Source organism: Vulpes lagopus, chromosome 10 (genome assembly GCF_018345385.1).
Source record: "Vulpes lagopus strain Blue_001 chromosome 10, ASM1834538v1, whole genome shotgun sequence".
Taxonomy (NCBI): domain Eukaryota; kingdom Metazoa; phylum Chordata; class Mammalia; order Carnivora; family Canidae; genus Vulpes; species Vulpes lagopus.
In genome coordinates, this window is record NC_054833.1 from 9,328,831 (window position 1) to 9,346,243 (window position 17,413).

Sequence of the window (17,413 nt, forward strand, 5' to 3'; positions counted from 1 at the left end):
TGGCAGTCCTTGGCCTATGGCTGCCATTACTTTGATCTCCACCTCCATCTTCACATGGCCATCTTCTCGGTGTGTGGGGTTCCAAAACTCCTGATTCTTTCTCTTATAAAGATACCAACCACTGGATTCAAGGCTCATCCCAGTTTGCCCTTACTTTAACTTGGTTATGCCTGCAAAGGCCCTGTTTCCAACAAAGGTCACGTTCACAGATTCCAGGAGTTCAGGCTTGAACAAATCTTTGGGAGGTACAATTCAACCCTCTATAATTCACACTGATGGAAACTACAGAACAATGGCCTCGCATGGGGATGGAATCCTGCTTGTGAAAAGGTTCTGGATGACTTTAGGAACAGGGGACATAATATTATATAGGGTACTAAATCACCAGAAGGGGTTTTTTTGAGCAATAGAATAGTATGCATGATGAAAGGATTATCAGGAAAAAAAATCAGTCTGGAAGCTGGATTTAGGGGAAATTATAGGAGGTAAAACTAGGAAGTTAAGAGGATGTCTGAGTAGCTGGAAGGTGAGGAGAGACGCACAGAACTAGCTGGTTGACCTCAGGAGGTTCTTAATCTTGCCTTCTTAAATGCAGCATTATATTGCAAGAGCGTAGAACAGGGTCACATAGTAGGTCCTCGGGTCACATTTGTTGGAGAGGCGAATGGGTGGACAAAGTAGGCTTTTGCTAGTAGGAATGGGAAAGAAAGAAGATGCCTCAGGCCTTTCGGAGGTGAGCTGAATTCGTGGACCCTAGAACAAGACAGAAGTGAGGTGGGGCATTATTTAGAGGCAAGCCCAGGCCTGAATTGAACCTCTCACGCCACCTGCGCACACAGTGGCCTTACACCTGACTCCCGCTCTAGTTTTCCCCGCCACAGAGCGCGTCTGGAGCACGGGACGCCTCCCTTTGTTCCGGTCTGTGTATCTTCTCCCGCACCCTGCACACAGTGGGCCCGCAGCTCACCTTTCGGCGAACAGATGAACAACTGAATTCCCACATCTAAGCAAACTCTCAAGTATTTCCCCCAGATTCAAACTCTTGAATTTTAAACTGTCCTACACTTCAAAATGCCTGGCGCACTCTAAGCTCCCGATAAGCACTTGTGGAACCAAACCGAAGAAATCAGATTCACCCAGTTCGGCCCGGCAGCCAGCGAGGTCTGCATTTGGCAGGACCACCGAGCCCATGGCTCTTACGTGCTTAGGTAAGAGTGAAGGACCGTCCTGGGCTCCCAAGCGTGCAGGGGGAGGGGGGAGGCGAAGGGGCGAAGCGGGGCGAGGAGCACGGGCTGTTGGTGGCGGACGCCCAGGAACCCCTCGCTTCGGGCGCCCGCTGGGACCCGAGAGCACCGCGGCGCGCGGGCGTGGGGCGCGCCGGGTGCGGGTGCGGAGCGTGTGGGGGGGCGCGAGTGCGAGGCGGTGTGCGGGTGCGGGGTACCGGGTGCGGGGGTGCGGGGCGCAGAGCACCGGGTGCGGGGCGCGCGGGGGGGTGCGGTGCACAGGGTGCGGAGGTGCGGGCGGCGCGGGGGCGGCGCGCGGGGTGCGGAGGTGCGGGGCGTGCGGATGCGGGGCGCGCAGGGGCGGCGCACGGGGTGCGGAGGTGCGGGGTGCGGAGGTGCGGGGCGTGCGGATGCGGGGCGCGCAGGGGGCGGCGCACGGGGTTCAGGGCGCGGGGTGCGGAGGTGCGGGGCGCGCGGGTGCGGGGCGAGCGGGGAGCGGAGCATGGGGTGCAGAGGTGCGGGGCGCGCGGGTGCGGGGCTGCGGAGCGCGCAGGGGGCGGCGCACGGGGCGCGGGGGTTGCGGGGCTCGGAGTGTGGAGGTGCGGGGCACGCGGGTGCGGATCGTGTGGGGGGCGCGGGTGCGAGGCGCGCGGGGCGGCGCACGTTGCGGGGCACGGAGGTGCGGGGCGCGAGGGGGGCGGAGCACGGGGTGCGGGGCGCGCAGGGGGCGGCGCACGGGGTTCAGGGCGCGGGGTGCGGAGGTGCGGGGCGTGCGGATGCGGGGCGAGCGGGGAGCGGAGCATGGGGTGCAGAGGTGCGGGGCGCGCGGGTGCGGGGCTGCGGAGCGCGCAGGGGGCGGCGCACGGGGCGCGGGGGTTGCGGGGCTCGGGGTGTGGAGGTGCGGGGCACGCGGGTGCGGATCGTGTGGGGGGCGCGGGTGCGAGGCGCGCGGGGCGGCGCACGGGTGCGGGGCACGGAGGTGAGGGGCGCGGCCCACGGGGTGCGGGGTGCCGGGGGTGCGGGTGCGGGGCGCGGGGTGCGGGCACGCAGGAGGCGGCGCACGGGGTGCGGGGGTGCGGGGGTGCGGGGGTGCGGGGCGCGCAGGGGGCGGCGATGCGGGGTCCGCGGTCCGGGCGCGCTCCGTTCCGCGGGTGAGGCCTGCCCGGCCGGCCCGCCTCGGGGCTCCGGGGTGCGGGAGACGGCGGCCCCGCCGGGGGCTCGGGTCCCGGCCGCCCGCCGCCCGCCCGCCGCCCGCGCCCTCCGCGCCGTCCGCACCCGCGCCGCGCTCCGGGGACAGCGGCCCTTCCCGGCGCCCGGGGCCCGGCGGGCGGGGCGCGGAAGATGGCGGCGCGGCGGGGCCCGGGGCGGGCGCGAGCGGAGGCGGCGCGGCGCGGCGCGGCGCGCGCGGCTGGGCCGGAGCGGCCAGAGCGGCTAGAGCGGCGCCTGGGCCCGGCGCGCGGCCGCCGCCCCCGCCCCGCCCCGCCCCCGCCTCCCGCCGCCGCGCCCCGCCCCGCGCGCCCGCCCGCCCGCCCGCCCGCGCGCCGCCCCTCCCCGGCCGGGCCGAGCCCCGCGTCGCGCTCCCCCGGGATGGCCCGCGCGCCTCGGCGCTGCCTCGCGGAGCTCACGGCGGAGCGGCGGCCGTGCTCGGGGGGCGCGCGGCGGCGGCGGCGGCGGCGGGGCGCGTGAGGGGCCGCCCGGGGCCGCGCGGGCGCCGCCAACATGTCGGATACGAAGGTAAAAGTTGCCGTCCGGGTCCGGCCCATGAACCGGCGAGGTGAGGAGCTTTCCGCTCGTTTTTGCCCGTGGTGGGGCCGAGGGCGGGGGCAACTTTGCAAAGTGCGGGGGCGGCGGGGGCGGCGGGGGGCGGGGGCGCGGGGGCGGCGGGGGCGGGGGGGCGGGGGGGCGCGGGGGGACGGCGGGGGCGGGGGCGCGCGGCTGCCGCCTGGGTCCGGCCCCGCTCGGCCGCCCCCGCCCCCCCCCCCCCCCGCCCCGGGGACAGCCCGGCCCGGGGCTGCGGGCGCGGACGCTCGGCGCGCAACGGCCCCCCCGCTGTGCTTGCAGAACTGGAGCTGAACACCAAGTGCGTGGTGGAGATGGAGGGCAACCAGACGGTCCTGCACCCGCCTCCGCCCAACACCAAACAGGGAGAAAGGTAAGGCGGGCGCGGCGGGGGCGCGCCGAGGAGCCCACCGCGGCTCCTGCGAGCTGGATCCCGGAACCCGGCGGGCGCCTGCCCATTGTTCGGACGGCTCCAAGTTTGTCGCAGGCTCCGGGCTGAAGCTGCCGCAAGTCCAAGTTCCTCCCCGCCCCCTCCCCCTCCCACCGCGAGCGCGGCAGCCCGGGCCGGCCGGGTGCACGCGGGGGGGGGGGGCGGGGGGTGCAGCCCTCGGACGGCCAGTTCCACACTTTACAGATGAGAACACTGAGGCCCGAGGCCGGCAAGTGACCATCCCAAGGCCTTGGTTTCGTGGAACCCAGTGCCTCCCCCCCACCCCCCAACCACTGCACAGTTTGCTTTATTTGGCAGAATTGTTTTGGGACTTTGTACGTAAGATTTGGGGGGGGAGCCCCCCATCATAAAGCAGAACAGTATTGTAGGATGCGAGCTCAGGCGTGCACCATTTAAAATCTATTATTTTGTTGGTGCTGGGTCGAGATAATGCCTGCATGTAATGCGCGAATTTTGATTTTCAAGGAAACAAAAGTAGTGCCCTGAGCTGTGTAGACACTGGGGGGATGTTTTAAAAGGGGCTGCATTTACTAGATGGCAACATATTTGCATTTGAAAAGTGGTAACTCTTGGATCCTTATTAATTCTGCTCTCTACCACGCAGCAGTATGGGAAAATGCCTTAAAATAATCTGAATATTTGGCATTTTTCTGGTAAGCCCCTGAGAAGAAGACGGTTGGAATTCATTCAGTATAGCAATGCAGTAGCTTGTAAAAATAGAAAAGGAGGAAAAAAAAAAAGGAAAAAAAAAAAACCCGGGAGATTTGACAGAATTAATTCCTCTGGGACATGAGGATGCGTGTGTTTCTAAAAGTCACCTGTTGATTGATGTGCTGCATTTTAGTGGTTTTTGCTCTTGGGAGATTTTTCACTGAGTGTAGACTGAAGTAGGGTTTGTATATTTTACTGCTAAAGGGAGCAGCTGCGTCTGTTTTGTAATCATGCCATGTTCAGGCACGGTTTTGCTAAATTTTGGGGAAGAAGTTGTCGGGAGATAAGCCGAGGAGGTCTTGGCTTTTTGTGTTGAGGCTGGAAATTTTTATTCAGTTTGCAAACATTCTGCTACCTGTAACAGATCGTCATGGTGATAGGAAATAGCTAAAGTTGTATTGAAAATGTTGTGTGACTAAATGCTTTTCGGTGATAGATGTATCCTTGGACAATACTTTTACATACATTTTAAAGATTTATAGTATTTTGGATATATTTGTAGTGGTGTAGTATATTTTGCGGTGCTAGTGAACTGACTAAATTAAAAAATTTACAGATTTAATCAGATGCCCACATCATCAACATTTTTTCCCTAAACCTGGATATTTTCCTATTGTTTCCTCCCCAAATTCTGCTGGGTCAGATTCTTCAAAGCAGCCTGGGAAACAGGTAGAATGTTAGCTCCTGTTAATGTAGCCACTGCTTCTGTGCTCCTTGCTGGCTTGGCACCTGCTCCTTGTCACTCTTAACCGTAGGGAGTATTACTGTTAGCTACTGTTTAATGAAATGAAGCTTTGTGATTTGTGGAGGGAAACATTTAATTTGGTGGTACTTGGATGGGAACGATTTAACTGTAGAGGATTGGTTGGGAATGCTAAATAATTAGTTGATCATTTTTAGGGCCACCACTGCAGTTATGAATCAGGATATTTTAAATAAAGATTTGTAGGGTGATTTGGGGATTCATCCATCTGCTGGCTTATTGGGATAGCCCCTTATCTGAAATTGTTAAGAGCAGCATTGAAACCTAGGCATTCTGTTGTTTTGTCCTCCTGACAGATAGGATTCTTTGGTGGATGGACCCTCTCTGTGGGATTCCGCCTGGGGACTGGTCACTCAGTTTATAGAAAACTGGAGCGGAGTCTATCCAGCAGTGCTGCTTGTAGGTTAGGATTACTGTCTTTGCAAGGATGGAGACGCCAAATGCATTTTGATTTTCATTATGCAGCTTGGTTTCATATTTCTCCACCAGGTTTTCCCTTAAAGCAACAGTGCATTTAAAAATAGAAAGGATTCCTCCCTTGGGCTCTGGGTTGATTAATTACAACAATGCTTCGTGTTTGCATTTCATTTCTATCATTTGTTTTGAGATAGAGCTCAGGGAAAGGTGGGAATATTATTTTTCTTGCCCAGAAGTTCAAGGCTTGAAGTATAAGAAGTCTTTAAATAATATTGGCAAACCCGTGTCAAAGTTAGAATTATTATTTTTCTGAAAATTGCCAGAAATTGTTAATGTATTAACCACAAATAGAATTTTTTTTTTAAAGATTTTGTTTATTTATTCATGAGAGACACACAGAATGAAAGAGAGGCAGAGACACAGGCAGAGGGAGAAGCAGGCTCCATGCAGGGAGCCTGACGTAGGACTCGATCTCGGGTCTCTAGGTCAGGCCCTGGGCTGAAGGCGGTACTAAACCGCTGAGCTACCCAGGCTGCCCACGAATAGAAATTTTAAATTAGTAAGTGAGAGTTTTCAGTTCTCCCAGTAAAAACAAGCAGGGATGCTTTGATTTCCAGGGAAAGAAACAAATAGGCTTAGCTTTCATAATGTCCCATCCCCCCCCCCCCCCCCCCCCCCCCCCCCCGTGGAATCAAAGCCAAGACTACACGTTAAAGGCTAAAAGACCATAGAGCTTCTGAGGTTAAAGATATTTGTTTTGAAATTCTAAAATTATAATACAACACAGAGGTCCTGGTTAATACTTGAGATATATATTGATCACCATTTAGAAACATTAAGATATATATGAACATATTTTTAAAAGTAATACTGCATTTATATCCAGGAGTTACTTATGAAGCTTATATCACATGGCTCCTAGCACAGAGGATCCAAAGATCACTGTGGGCCTAGTGCCTATATCAGAGGTTCGCACCTTTGAGATGTGGGAAGGAAGAGGGAAAAATAGAATACAGTGAGGTAGATTATGTAGATTATACTTTTGCCATTATATGCACCATATTATTTGGAGATTACCAGTTTCCTCTTCTGTCTCCTCCTGAGGATGCATGCTCCCTGAAGGCAGGTACCTTATCCTGCTTACCTTTGTGTCCCATGCCCTAAATAGCACCTGGCACATCGCAGGTGCTCAGCAAGTGTCAGCACTGAGCAGGCTCTCTAGTGTGATGAGGGTATTGAGGAGGGGCTATGGAAGTGACCCAGGGTCCTTGCAGCCTGCAAGGAAGGTGGCATTTGTGCAAGTCATGTGGGTGCTAAGAATGTAGGTTCACTTTTTCAAGATTAGGAGAAAGTCTGTCAAAGAAAGTGAAAGCATGCCTGCTGCAGATTACTTCTGGCTGGTTGTGTGTATGTGTGTGCACGCACACGCGGTGCATGGAATAGGATGCAGAATCAAGGCAAGTCAGCGGGGGGAAGAGAATGAGAACCCCAGTTTGCCCAAATTAATGGCTTAACCAAAGTATGAACAGATACATAGGGTAAAGTCTTCTTTTGCACTATTACCTCCCGTTCTTCTCATCCCCTCATCTCTCAAAAAAAAAAAAAAAAAATTCAGTCACACACAAACACACATACATGAATATATTGTTTATGTATGTTTCAACAAATATCTTTTCTAACTTTACCCATATTTTAATACTCATTCTTTTTGTTTTTTTACATCTAGTTTGGATGAGAGTGGTGTTTTAAAAATATAGATGGATGGGATCCCTGGGTGGCTCAGCAGTTTGGTGCCTGCTTTTGGCCCAGGGCCTGATCCTGGGGTCCCAGGATTGAGTCCCACGTCTGGCTCCCTGCATGGAGCCTGCTTCTACCTCAGCCTGTGTCTCTGCCTCTCTTTCTCTCTCTCTCTCTTTGTCTCTCATGAATAAGTAAATAAAATCTTTAAAAATATATATATAGATGGATGGCTTATGCATCTGATTTTTATAACTTTTAGGAAGTAAAGCTTTATCATGAAGAGAGTATAATGGAACTTGTTTCTATAGAAGTTTTTGTTCTTGTTTTATACAAGTGAATCTTTGGGTAAGCATTCAAAGCAATGTGCATGTATAACTTGGCTGGGCTAAAAGAAGAATGGGATAAATTTAGGCTCTTAGTAAAAGAGCATCAAAGTTTTAGCTACTTGCCCAATTTTTTCCATACTGCAAAATGTGCTGTGTAGTGTGTAAAGTGTATCTCCGAAGGTCAGTGGTAGAAAGCTACGTTTCTTGGTTGACTGGTTGACTGTATATATATTTTCTAGTTCATGTATCGTATGTTGCAATTTTTTTTCCAAGCTGGCTTCCTCTGCTATTCCAATGGCTTCTAGGATGGCTCCTTCTGCTTGAGTATCTTTGCAGATCAGAAATTTAGAAGTTAGTGAAAGTCATGTGAAATTTAAAAAATAGATCATCTAAGAATCAGTAATAATTCCACCTTATAAAATTATTTGACTTTGAATTCTCTTTTGTTTCCTTGTGGTTGTTACATTTCTCTCTAGCTCAAATATTATAGTTGGTTGTAAAAAAGCAGAGCATTTAGATTTCATTAATATGAGAGTGATTATTCTTCATGCATGACATTAGTGGTATTTTATTTATATATATATATATATATATTTTTTAAAGATTTATTTATTTATTCATGAGAGACAGAGACCCAGGCACCCCCATTAGTGGTATTTTAAAGAGCATTATAATGGAATATTGTCATTAGCTGTCAGTGTTTGCCATGCCTTTGTTTTAAAATAAAGGTAGAGGGACACCTGGGTGGCTCAGAGGTTGAGCATCTGTTTTTGGCTCAGATGGTGATCCTGGGGTCCTGGGATCGAGTCCCACATCAGTCTCCTCTCGAGGAGCCTGCTTCTCCCTCTGCCTGTGTCTCTGCCTCTCTCTCTGTCTCTCTTGAATAAATAAATAAAACCTTTAAAAAGTAAAAGAGATTTCAATCTACCTTTATATATATTTTTAATATTTATCTATTTATTCAAGAGAGACACACAGAGAGAGGCAGAGACACAGGCTCCTCGAGAGGAGCCCGATGTGGGACTCGATCCCAGGACTCCAGGATCACCACCTGAGCCGAAAACAGATGCTCAATTGCTGAGCCACCCAGGTGTGCCTGGAATCTCTTACTTTTAAAAACAAAACTAAAAGTAATTATAATGCAGTGTAGATTAGAGTAGTGATTTAAAAATCATTTTGTTCACAGTCCACAGTTAAAAATACATTTAATATCATGGACAGTGTGTGTGTGTGTGCGTGTGCACTTGAGTGAAGGTTCATGAAAATATTACTGTGTGCAGCGTATTTGTTACTTCCTATCCCTCTCTGTTCTAATTCATTTTAGAAATGATGATTGACTTACTGAATTAATTTCACAGTCCATTAATGATTTATAAATTTATAATTTGAAAAACAAGCTTAGTGGTTAAGAGGTTGGGTTCTGAATGTGTGTTTGTGGTTGCACACGTACATGTATATGTGTGTGTATGTAAAATCAGTGTATTTTAGGGGTGCCTTGCCTTTGGCTCAGGTCATGACCTCAGGGTCCTGGGATTGAGCCCCGCATGGGGCTCTCTGCTCAGCAGAAAGCCTGCTTCTCTCTCTCCCTCTGCCTGTTGCTCCCACTCCTTGTGCTCTCCCTCTGTCAAATAAATTCTTAAAAAAAAATGTAAATTCAGTGTACTTCATTTTTTAAGTAATCTCTTTTGATTACTTAATATAAAGGGGCTTGAACTCATGACCCTCATGATCAAGTCTCATATTCTTCTGACTGAAGCAACCAGGTGCCCCTAGTGTACATAATTTAAAGTGTAAAGTAGTTTTGTAATTTATAAAATCTATGATAAAAAAGAAGGAATCCTCTTTTTTCATTTCTTTCCTCAGAAGCAACCACATATAGCAATTTTAGCTCATCCTTTTGGAATTTTCCTCCATATTTCTGAATAATAGGCTGGTAGTGCTAGTTTTTTTTTTTTTTTTTTTTTTTTTTTTTTGCTCTGTGTTTTCATTCTATGTCCCATCCTCCCCACCCCCAAATTCTTCCCATCCCCCATTTTCCCAAAATACTTATATGGTAAATTTGGTTGTGTCAATGTTTAGTGTTTATATTACTTATGATCGTATAATATAGTCAGCTACTTACAGTTGAGCCATGTGCTCTTCTATGATTTCTTTTCCAGTCATAAAAAATTTTTTGTTTTCCCTGGAGTTAACTATTGTTTTTCTTTTTTCTTTTTTCTTTAATTTGCTTCGTTTTCTATGTACTTATCCTTAATTCAACATTTAAATTTTCTGCCCCTTGCATAAATCTCCTTTCAAGACATTTAAACACATCAGGTACTCTCTTGATTTCATCTTCTTAGAGACATTTCTTCTTAAGCCTTCCAACATGCTCCTTTATGAACTGGCAGTCTTCTCTGCCTGATACAGCTGTCATCTTGGGGTTGCCTGTCACATCATTTTGAGGATTTTACCTCTCTTCTATGTGGAATCTCTTGTTTTTTTGTTTCTGTTTTCTTTCTTGGTTTACTGCCTTAATTTTGTAGAGCATATTATTTAGTAGCTTCCTTTGAAAGGGTAAGTTTACCTTTTCTAGGTAAAGTTTTTGAAGCCAAGAAAATATCTATTCTACTACTCATCTCATTGATAGTTTCCATGGGTATCAAATTCCATTTTTATAGACATTTGGTTGCTCTGTTGTCTTTTACTTACCTGTGTTTCTGTTGAAAAGTCCAAAGCTATTTGGGTTTCTTTTTTTTTTTTTTTTTGAATTAAAAAATTCTTTTAAATTAAAAAACATTTTCTTTAAAGACTTTATTTATTTACTTGACAGAGAGAGAGTGAATGCGTGTGTGCCCACAAGCTGGGGATAATGGCAGAGGAAGAGGAAAAAGCAGGCTCCCCACTTGCTCTCTGCTTAGCAGAGAGCCTAATGTGGGGCTCGATCTCAGGACCCTGGCTGGGATCATGACCCAAGCTGAAGGGAGATATTTGACCAACTGAGTCAACCAGGTGCCCTGCTCTTTGGGTTTCTAATCTTTTAGATGTGACATGGATTTTTACTCTCTGGAATTTTGTAGAATATTCTTTTCTTCCCCATTTTTTGAGAAATCACAGTAGGTCTTTCTAACCTGGAAATGTATATCCTTCTTGTCTTTTTGTTCTGCCTTCTGGGAGATTTCCTCTTATCATCCATCTTTTATGTTTAATTTTTCTTTTACTTTATCATTTTTAATTTCCAAGAGCTTTTTTTTTTTGGTCTCTGGCTTTTTTTTTTTTTTTAAGATTTTATTTATTTATTCATAGAGACACAGAGAGAGAGAGAGAGGGGGGGGGGGGCAGAGACACAGGCAGAGGGAGAAGCAGGCTCCATGCAGAGAGCCTGACATGGGACTTGATCCAGGGTCTCCAGGATCACAGCCTGGACTGCAGACAGCGCTAAACCGCTGTGCCACCCAGGCTGCCCATCTGGCCTTTTTTTTTTTAATTAAGATTTTTATTATTATTTTTTAGAAATTTTATTTATTTATTCATGAGAGACACAGAGAGGCAGAGACACAGGCAGAGGGAGAAGCAGGCTCCATGCAGGGAGCCTGATGTGGGACTCGATCCCGGGTCTCCGGGATCACACCCTGGGCTGAAGGCGGTGCCAAACTGCTGAGCCACCTGGGCTGCCAGTAAATCCTATAATTGAAGGTAGTAGCTGCCCTAGTCAATGCTTAATTAACAGCATTCATGAAGATAATTAGCTATAGTCAGTACAAGAAACCATGAAAGTAGGAAAATCCTGTTTCTGTATCACTAAAATTTTAGTTGATTTTTTTTTGAGTTATCTTTAATTTAAAAATATCTATATTTGTTTGGCTGGGAAATTTTTTCTACCTGATACCAAACTGGCCAGTTTACCACTGTACCCGTTAAGTTGGCTGTTTTTGAAAAAATCTAGTTAGAGATAAGCAGATAACTTGGATTGTTTCTGATGTTTAACAAAATTACACAGGCCATGCACTCATATATTTTTCAGGAATGAGTTATATTTTTCAGAAATTTTTCAGGAATGAGTTTCCCCAAATAGGCCTTTTGAAGACATCAAGGTTTCTCAGAATTTTTCAGCCACCCCCTTCTCAAATCTTCCCTTGAGCTATACTAGAGAAGGTGTTTATGCATTTAGAATTTATTTATTTACTTATTTTCTTAAAGATTTTATTTATTGATTCATGAGAGACATAGAAAGAGAGGCAGAGACAGAGGCAGAGGGAGGAGAAGCAGGCGCCATGCAAGGAGCCTGATGTGGGACTCGATCCCGGGAATTCAGGATCACACCCTGAGCCAAAGGCCGCTCAATGGCTGAGCCATCCAGGTGCCCCTGCATTTAGAATTTAAAGGAGTTTGGAGAACATTACCAGCATAGTAAACAGAATAGCAGAGAAACCAACACAGAAACACCCAGAAAGATTACATTGTGCCTTGACAACGTAAGAAGTTCAGTTTATTAGCAACAGAGCTGTCAATAAAGGAAGTAAGGCTAAAATTTATATGAAAACATCTATTAGGGGCACTTGGGTGGCTCAGTTAGTTAAGCATCTCCCTTCAGCTCAGGTGATGATCCCACGGTCCTGGGATTGAGCCCCGCATTGGATTCCTTGCTCCAGGGAGCCTGTTTCTCTCTTTACCGCTGCCTGCTGCTCCCGTGCTGTACTTTCTTTCTCTGTCAAGTAGATAAATAAAACTTAAAAAAACCAAAAAACATGTATTAAAACAATCAAGAATTGATTTTTAAAAAAAAATTTATTCATTTACTCATGAGAGACACACAGAGAGAGAGAGAGAGAGAGGCAGAGACACAGGCAGAGGGAGACGCAGGTTCCATTCAGGGAGCCCCACATGGGACTCTATCCCGGTTTTCCAGGATTATGCCCTGGACTGAAGGCAGCGCTAAACCACTGAGCCACCTGGGCTGCCCAAGAATTGATTTATGTGGGATTCAGGAGTTTTTTTGTTTTTATTTTTATTTTTATTTTTTTTTTGTTTTTGTAGGATTTATTTTAGAGAGAGAGCACATATGTGTGAGCAAGGGGAAGGGCAGAGGGAGAGGGAGAGAGAATCTTCAAGCAGACTCCCTGCTGATCATGGAGCCTGACAAGGGGCTCAATTACAGGATCCTGAGATCATGACCTGAGCCAAAATCAATATTCGGTCACCCAACCAACTGAGCCACCCAGGTGCCCCAGGAGCTATCTTTTCAGAGAAAATCACTCTACAAAATATTTCTGGGATTTTAGACTTGCAAATGTAAGAAGAAAATGTGAGAAATTCCTCCTTGGGAATTAGTTTATTTGGAATTTTATCACCCAACAATTCTGTGAAAACTAAATAAACAAGTCAAGTATTCACATCTCTAAAATTTTACTTGTAAAAATGCATAATTCTTCCATTTGATTGTTGGATCTAAGGTTAAGAGGGAAAGTAGAGGGAAGATATCCTTGCAGACTCTTGGGAATTGGACAACCCGTCTATGCCTCATTATTTGCTTGAGTCCTGTCTGGATTTCATGTTTCTATGAAATGAACAATTCAGTAAATCATGATAAAAGTAGTAGAACTGTTTTACCAGATTATTCTTGCAGTGGATTTTTCACATCAAAGCACAATTATATCTTTTTAAAAAATTGCTTCCTCAGATACTCTAAAATGTTTTTTTCATAGGTAACTTTATGAGATGTATGGCAGAAAGACAAAGGGGTGAGGATCATTGTCTGTCCAAGCCTAACCAGTTCTTTTCCCTCTACCTTCATTTTGTCCGTGTCTAAGTAATACACAAATTTGCAGTCACAGTTTTGTGTTTTGCTTTTCTCCCATTTCTATTCTGTTATGCTGTATAATTTTCATAAAATTATGATTTTAATAGTTCAGTAGTCTGTTTAGTTTCATAATTTTTAACCATTTAAATGATTTTTGGACCTTAAGGTTTCTCTTATGATTATAAATAACAGCATCTTTATGACGTTTTTTAGAATCCTTTGCTAACTGAAAGGCGTTTCTTGTCAAGCACACTTGCTAACAAAGAAATATACCTTTGAAATGGTTATGACCAGCATGAACTATTATCTTATATTATAATGGAATTAAAAGTTGATAATTTGCAGATTTAAGTATGCTATATAGGTCATGAGAAAAATGATTTTGTTTGGGCAGTAACAGAACCAGGAGTTCTCACTCTTGAGTGTGCATCAGAGTTTTGGAGAGCTCCACCTCAATCAAAAGGTTCTGATCCAGTAGATCTCAGATGTGGCTTGAGAATTTACATTTCTAACAAATTCCAAGATGATGCTGATGCTGTTAGCTTAGGATCAGACTAGTGGTTTAGACTAGTATAGACTAGTGCTTTAGGTTGAGACAACTATTGGTTTAGACTAGTACTGTCCAATAGAATTTTCTGGGATGATGGACATGTTCTATATATCTACATCCAGTATGGTAACCACCAGCTGTATATGATAATTGAGCTCTTGGTATGTGGCTGGTGCAACCAAATAACTGAATTTTAAATTTTGCTTAATTTTCATTAATTTAAATTTAAACAGCTGCATGCTTGTGGCAGGTGGCTACCGTATTGGACAGCATCGGTCTGGCCATGATTGCTCATTAGAATCAGCTGGGGTGCCTTAAACAGATGCCTGGGTCCTACCCTTGGAGCTTCTGGCTGAATTGGGCTGTAATACACCTTAGGTATTGAGATTTTTAAGTGCTTTTCAGATGTCCCAGTAACGATCATTGTTCAACTCATTGCCCCCAAACTTAGTGGTTTCTAAAACAACCATTTTCTTATGTTCATGGATTCTGTGGGTCAGGAATTCAGTCAGAGCAAAGTAGGTATGACGTATCTGTTCCACAAGTCTGGGACCTCATCTTTGAAGACTAGAAGTCTGAGGGTTTAGACATCTGAAGGTTTGCCTGGGTTGAATGTCCAACTCACATGGTTGGCAGTTGATTCTCGTGTGTAGCCACGGTTGAGAATGACTGGTCCAGTTTAATAAATCAGATTTGATAGCCCAAGTGTCACACCTTGTCCCTTGGTTGGTTTATTTTGCCATTTTGATTGTGATCATGTACTCACAACTATTAACTCTCTGAAAATTAATGTAGGAAAGCCTCATAAAATTGGCCTACATATTTACCTTATTAAGGTAATTTATGGAACTTTCATAGGACCTTCCTGTGCCAAGGGTATATATTACTGTGAACATAAAGTCTCATAAAGCTAAATAAATTCTCTCCCATTAAGAAGAAAGAGAGAAAAAAATGCCTCCTACTCCCTAGCCAGGTGTGTTTAATAAAAATGCCTCTCCTGATTTGTTTTTACTTGAATTCCGGCAGCAGGGGAAGGAATTACCTAAGTTATCTAGATGCAGAGTACTTGCTTCCTGCCTATCCTTTGCCTAGATGCTGACTTCTTGGGAAGCACGGGCTCCTCAGCTTTCGAGTGGCCTGTGGGCCACAGTTCCTGCCTATAGGGCTGGTCACGGTGCAGCCCTTCCAGCTTCAGCTCCTGCACAGTCGTGGGGCCTGGGGGCCCCATATATGTGGAGGGTCAGCATGGTGGGATGAACTGGCAGTCGAGATGCTGTCTGGTTCTGCCGCTAACTTGGCATATATCCCTGAGCTAGCCATCAGGCCTTTTCCATCTGAATTACTACATCTGTATAATGGAGGGCTAGACAAGGTAATCTGTAAAATTTTTTGAGGCCTAAGATTCAGATTTATCCAACCTGTACTTAATATGTAGCGTTGAGTCAAACAGGGTAAGTAGGTAAGATTAATAGGAGCTTTGTAACTTGCTTCTCGGAGCGTCAGGAAAACCGGGGTGGGCAGGGCTGGTGTTCTCGACAGGTTCTGTTTGCCTGCAGTAGCTGATGCAAGAATTGAAGGTGTCGAGTGAAATAAGACAGCCAGTTGCTCTTGCTCTCTGAAGTCGTTACCAGCTAGCAGAGGAGCCTGGGTCCCTTACAGACATTCTCCATGCCTCCTGCCTCAGCTGGGGCAGCAGCACATATAGAGCAGTATGCATGGGCCGGGATGGTCCATCATCTGATTTGGACTTTTCGATTAGTTTTCATCCTGTACAGTTGGGGTTTCTTGGGGAAGCAGTGTTTTTTTTTAAGCTGTTCCTTGCAGTCATGCAGCTGCTTTATGCAATAAGCGTGTATATACCGGGGTGTAGAAATGACATTACCAGAAATGTTTGCTTCAAGTGTCCTTGGGCAGCTTATTTTTGTTTCTTAGGGTTCTATTAGAACCCTACCAAACTGTGATTGATCCTCATTATTTCCTGTCTTCCACTGTGGGACCAGCTCTGGTTAGTGTGTGTGTGTGTGTGTGTGTACGTGTACGTATTTGCCCTCTGGTTTGTGCTTTCCTAACGTTTCTTTTATTTTTTTGATTATTTTTAAAATAATTTATTTATTCATGAGAGACACAGAGAGAGGCAGAGACAGAGGCGGAGGGAGAAGCAGGCTCCCTGTGGAGAACCTGATGTGGGACTCGATCCCAGGACCTGGGATCATGTCCTGAGCCAAAGGCAGACACTCAATCACTGAGCCACCCAGGTGTCCCTCCTGGCGTTTCTTTTAAAAGCAAAGTGGAGGTATTGATTCTGGGCGGCCCTTCGGTGTCTGGTCTGTAGGTGTGATGAGCTTTGCTGCTGTAAGAAGCAGTGTGAGGAAAGCATCTGTGTACTATTCCCTTGGCGGAAGAAGTTTGGAGTCTTTTTTTTTTTTTTTAAGACAGGGAACAGGAAGGAAGCCTTTGAGGAAAGGGAAGCTTTACTTTTTGCTGTTAGCTCTTTGTGTTGTCTTGAAGAGACACTCCCTAGATTGTACTTCCACCACCAAGAACCACAGATATTCCTGTATCTCAAGCTGGGAGCCTCAGAGGAAAAGGGACATACAGAAGGGAGGGACACAGTGGTGACACAGACATTGTAGTACTAGTACCAAGTAGTTTTATCCCAAATTTTGGAAGGGTACAGTGAACACACATATAGTTTGTTGAACAGATTAATGAACCTTTTAACAGACTTACATTCTGTGGTTTAATAAAGCGAGTCTTCAGAATTGATGCTTTGTGTGCCTACCTATGTATTATCCCAGCTAAACAGAGAATGTGTAAAGATTTACAGGCTGAACCTCCAGTTGAAACTGCCCTTTTTAAATTGGATAACAAACTGTTAGGATTTTTTGTTTTGTTTTGTCGTTTTGTTCTCTATCTTGAACTTCTATTTATATAGTTAATTAAAGTTTAGAATTCACTATACAAATTGTAACAGGGAATAGTTCCCTTACTACATTGAGAAAGATCCTTAAAATTACTTGTTTCAAGGGTAATGTTTTGAGTAAGTAGGGAGGAGCATGGTCGGGCAAGCTATCAAGATTATGGTGTTAAATTTGAGCAACCCTATCCAATTTGAAACATTTGCTTTTTTGATCTAGAGTTACAGTACAAATAGGTAGTATTAGCATGGCAACATCACTAAGTATTTTTGAAACCTTGAAGTATTGCTGGCTTTGATAGTTAGAATAATATTCCTCTCTTGAGGATGACAGCTTAGTCTGTGCTTTTATGATGAATTATGCAGTGGAAATAATTTTCCAAAATTGCTGGTCCTGCACTATACTCCTAAGGGACTTTTTTTTTTTTTTTTTGGTTTTGTTTTAAGTTCTCTAGCCAGGTTATTATTTAACTAGCTTTTTCCAAGAGTGACTTCTAGCTCTCCTTGCTCATTGGTTCCCAGACTTGAGAACCAATTTTAAAAAGAAACTGTAGAAATAAGGGCACCTGGCTGGCTGAGTTGGTAGAGCACAGGGCTCTTGATCCTCAGGGTCATGAGTTCAAACCCCATGTTGGGCAGAGAGCTTACTTAAAAAAAAAAAAAAAAACAAAAAAAACAACCTAGGGGCAGCCCCAGGGTGGCTCAGCGGTTTAGCACCTGCCTTTGGCCCAGAGTGGGGTCCTGGAGACCCGGGATC

At 46.3% G+C, this 17,413-nt stretch overlaps 2 protein-coding genes across 6 annotated transcripts in view; one reads left to right on the plus strand and one right to left on the minus strand.

The window, feature by feature from the left end:
* Positions 1 to 1,665: 1,665 nt before the first annotated feature.
* Positions 1,666 to 2,944, minus strand: LOC121499911 (translation initiation factor IF-2-like). The gene is made up of 2 exons (XM_041771155.1): positions 2,785 to 2,944; positions 1,666 to 2,525 (listed from the first exon to the last, which is right to left on the minus strand). Exons 1-2 carry the CDS (start codon positions 2,942 to 2,944, stop codon positions 1,666 to 1,668), a joined length of 1,020 nt encoding a protein of 339 aa, XP_041627089.1.
* Positions 2,785 to 17,413, plus strand: part of KIF13A (kinesin family member 13A) — a 209,554-nt gene continuing 194,925 nt past the window's right edge. For all 5 annotated transcript variants that reach the window (XM_041772619.1, XM_041772620.1, XM_041772621.1 and 2 more), the window contains exons 1-2: positions 2,785 to 2,997; positions 3,285 to 3,375. In XM_041772619.1, the coding sequence (XP_041628553.1) occupies positions 2,943 to 2,997; positions 3,285 to 3,375 (146 nt within the window). In that variant the 5' untranslated portion in view covers positions 2,785 to 2,942. The remainder of the gene's footprint in view (positions 2,998 to 3,284; positions 3,376 to 17,413) is intronic.